Below are 3,937 nucleotides of genomic sequence, written 5' to 3' on the forward strand. Positions count from 1 at the left end.
ATTTATTTATTTATTTATTTATTTATTTATTTATTTATTTATTTATTTATTTTCTTATTTATTTTTCTCTCTGTATCCTTGGCTGTCCTGGACTCCCTTTGTAGACCAGACTGGCCTCGAACTTAAGAGATCCACCTGCCTCTGCCTCCCAGAGTGCTGGGATTATAGGTGTGCACCACCACACCTGGCTTTTGTTTGTTTGTTTTATTTTTAAATTGTTTTGGGGTGAGACAAGGTCTTGTCCCTGTCTATCCTAGAACTCACTAAGTAGATCAGGCTAGCCTCATACTTAGAGAGATCCACCTGCTTCTGCCTTCCATTTGCTGAGATCAAAGGTGCGCACCATTTTAAATGTATGTGTATTAGAAGTATATGTGTGCCCACTGCTCCCCTTGGAGCTGGAGTTAGAGGCACTTATAAGCCATCAGATGTGGGAACTGAATTGTAAAGCAGTATGTGCTTTTTTATAAAATAGTTGAGCTATCTGTGACCCCTTGATTTTTATTTTTTAAGATGGGGTCTCATGCAGCTCTGACTGACCTTGCTTTTCCCTGCCAGGTGCTAGGGACTAGAGATGTGTGCCACCATGCATGGCTTGTTATTTTACAGAGTGTGATTAGGAGTGTGGTGTCTCACCAGCCCCTGATTAGAACTGAATTTGTTATACAGCCAAGGATAGCCTAGAACTCCTGTTCTTCTGTCTCCCTCCTAGGATTATAAGCATGCGCCATTATGCCTAGTTTATTTGGTGCTAGGGATCAAGGCTGGGACTTGGACCCTGTTTAAGATGAGCTCTACCAACTTGTTCTCTCCTTTCACCTTTATGTGGGTTCCAGGGATTGAATTGTTTTCAGGCTTACATAGCAAGCACTATTGCTCCTGAGGCCCCTTCCTTAACCCATTATTAGAATGAGGTGGTGGACAATTTTGTTGCATAGTCCCTAGTTTAAGGTCACGCTTGATAGGTTTGTAAATGTTAACCTTTTTTCCTCCTCAGATGCTATGAAGTACACTATTGTGGTGTCAGCTACTGCTTCTGACGCTGCCCCGCTTCAGTATTTGGCTCCTTACTCTGGCTGCTCCATGGGAGAGTATTTTAGAGATAATGGCAAGCATGCTTTGATCATCTACGACGATTTATCCAAACAGGTCAGAAGGTATCTTTTTATAACCTGTGTGTTTGCATTACTGTGGAAGTTAACAGGTGCAGCTTGTCTAATGGGTGAATGTCACCACCTCTGTACCACAGGCTGTTGCTTACCGCCAGATGTCTCTGCTGCTCCGCCGACCCCCCGGTCGTGAGGCCTATCCTGGTGACGTGTTCTACCTACACTCTCGCCTGCTGGAGAGAGCGGCGAAGATGAACGATTCTTTTGGTGGTGGCTCTTTGACTGCCTTACCAGTCATAGAAACACAGGCTGGTGATGTGTCTGCTTACATTCCAACAAATGTTATTTCCATCACTGACGGACAGGTATTAGATTAATGACTGAAATTAGTATAAAAATGGTTGATTGTTTGAGACTAATAAACATGAGCTGAATTTGTAAATTGCCTACGTAGAACTGAAGAGAATAGGGGCTGGAAAGATGTCTCTGGCAAAGAACACTTGCTGCTCTTGTAAAGGACCTGGGCTTGGGTTCCAGCACCTATTAGACTGCACATAACCATCTGTAACTCCAATTCCAGGGCAGTTGACTATCTGTGTAGCTGAGAATGGCTTTGACCTTCCAGTCTTCCTGCCTCAGCCTCCCAACTGTCCTTGCTAGTCATTGTTTGGTTCATTTATTTTATTATTTTCTGGTCCTACATAATAAGCAAATTATATAATTGCCCTTGTTTTATTTAGTTTGTTGAGGTTGGGATTCTGTATAGTGTAAACTGGCCTGGCATGTGCCCCTGTGGTGATCCTCCTGCCTCTGCTCCTAAGTGCTGGGATTCATGTGTTTCTGAAAAGTCACGTAGTGATCTTACTCAGGTTTGGGTTTCAGCTTTGTCACAGTGTCTTAAATTTGGGGGAAAAGTGAAGCTTACTAATGTCTTCATTATTGACTTGCAGATCTTCTTGGAAACAGAATTGTTCTATAAAGGCATCCGCCCTGCCATTAACGTGGGTTTGTCTGTGTCCCGTGTCGGGTCTGCTGCCCAGACCAGGGCCATGAAGCAGGTAATTTTGCCTCACTTTGACAGGGAGGAGTTTGTTACTAGGTTAAAATGTTAAACGTGTGTGGTGTGACCTGTGCCATGTGTGATGTGCACCATAGAGCCATGGTAACACTTAACTTGTGTGTTCAGGTGGCAGGAACCATGAAGCTGGAGTTGGCTCAGTATCGTGAGGTTGCTGCTTTTGCCCAGTTTGGTTCTGATCTTGATGCTGCCACTCAGCAGCTCTTGAGTCGTGGTGTGCGTCTGACCGAGTTGTTAAAACAAGGACAATACTGTGAGTTCTTTTCGTTTGGTTAGGTTGGTTCCTGTTGTAATGTAGGGTCTTGGCAGGTCTACAACTCTTGTGTTGTACCACAAGGTCCTCAGTCAAAAGAACAGCTGTTTTATTTCACTAATGTAGTCCACCATTTGTATGTAGTGTTAAGTTAGTAACCAGGGAAACCAAATGTATTTAATACCTCTTGTATGAGTGTGGAATTGAGCAAATATGGAAGGATATTAGTATGTTTTTTTATCCTACCTGAGCAAATTATACCACAAATACTGTGTAAACACTACCAGGTTATAAGCAGTGCTTACAGGTTGTACCCAAAGGTTACACTTCTGTTTTTTTAGAGGAGGGTGGGAAAGAGTCTTAAGTGGAATTTCAGTTCAGAATATCAGAGTGGGTGGTACTAGGCTCATGTTTAGTATTAGGAGAAAAACGGATTTCTGTGACTTTGGCAAAATAGCATTTAAGGAATTCATTTGATAATTTGTTTTCAGCTCCCATGGCTATTGAAGAACAGGTGGCTGTTATCTACGCGGGTGTGAGGGGTTATCTTGATAAACTGGAGCCCAGTAAGATCACAAAGTTTGAGAATGCTTTCTTGTCTCATGTTATCAGCCAGCACCAGTCCCTCTTGGGCAATATCAGGTATGAATGGAGTTGGTGGCCTTTATTGGGATGAGTTTAGTTTTAATACAGGGGTTGTGTTGGGATTGGGTCTTGCTGCATGCTAGCCTGCCTGGCCTTGGCACTCACTGTGGAACCTGGAGTGTTCTCAGGATTCGGCAGTCCTGCCGCAGCCTTGCCACTGCTGGGGTCACAGGCGTGAGCTACCCCCCACGTTTAGGAAAGTTAACTGTCAGCCTTGTGGGTTGGCCTTGTCATTGAATCTTTGGTGGGGTCATTTGCACTAGTCATTGAATCTTTTGCTTTTTTTTTTTCCAAACAGGGCTGACGGGAAAATCTCAGAACAATCAGATGCAAAGCTGAAAGAGATTGTAACAAACTTCTTGGCTGGGTTTGAACCATAAAGCCCTGTGGGTCCATGTCAGACATGCTTTGGTTTTGTCATTTATTCTGGTAAAATCAGCTCCATTTGTAAAGGATTACTCTTGTACTCCTGATGTACAGAAATCACATAAATAAAAGTTCCATATTGTGTGCTAGTTTGTGGGGTGGGCTCAGGTATATACTGTGGCTTGTGTGTGGAGGTCACGGGACAGCCTGTGGGAGTCAGTGTTCCTTTCTACCATGGGTTCTGGGAATATAACTCCGTTCCTCAGGAGCGGATAGCAAATATGTTCATCTGCTGAGCCAGCTTGCCTGTCTGGTGGTGGTATTTAAAGCACGACTTGATATTTGACTTCGAAAGTTTGTTTTTGTAAGACAGGACTCTCTTGAGTGGCCCAGGCTGCTCTTGTCGCAGTCTGCCTGCCACAGCCAGCAGCCATAGTGCTCTCTTCACCCATTCTACGTAACAATCAGCGTAGATAATTCAGGGCT

General features: G+C 43.8%; 1 protein-coding gene across 1 annotated transcript in view; it reads left to right on the forward strand.

Moving 5' to 3' along the window:
* Nucleotides 1-3,600, forward strand: part of Atp5f1a (ATP synthase F1 subunit alpha) — an 8,937-nt gene extending 5,337 nt beyond the window's left edge. Inside the window, exons 7-12 of the mRNA XM_055622658.1 lie at nucleotides 998-1,149; nucleotides 1,250-1,474; nucleotides 2,060-2,167; nucleotides 2,296-2,440; nucleotides 2,932-3,082; nucleotides 3,384-3,600. Coding sequence (XP_055478633.1) covers nucleotides 998-1,149; nucleotides 1,250-1,474; nucleotides 2,060-2,167; nucleotides 2,296-2,440; nucleotides 2,932-3,082; nucleotides 3,384-3,465 — 863 coding nt within the window. The 3' untranslated portion in view covers nucleotides 3,466-3,600. The remainder of the gene's footprint in view (nucleotides 1-997; nucleotides 1,150-1,249; nucleotides 1,475-2,059; nucleotides 2,168-2,295; nucleotides 2,441-2,931; nucleotides 3,083-3,383) is intronic.
* Nucleotides 3,601-3,937: the final 337 nt, after the last annotated feature.

Source organism: Psammomys obesus, unplaced genomic scaffold (genome assembly GCF_907164565.1).
Source record: "Psammomys obesus unplaced genomic scaffold, mPsaObe1.curated_primary_1811, whole genome shotgun sequence".
NCBI classification, from domain to species: domain Eukaryota; kingdom Metazoa; phylum Chordata; class Mammalia; order Rodentia; family Muridae; genus Psammomys; species Psammomys obesus.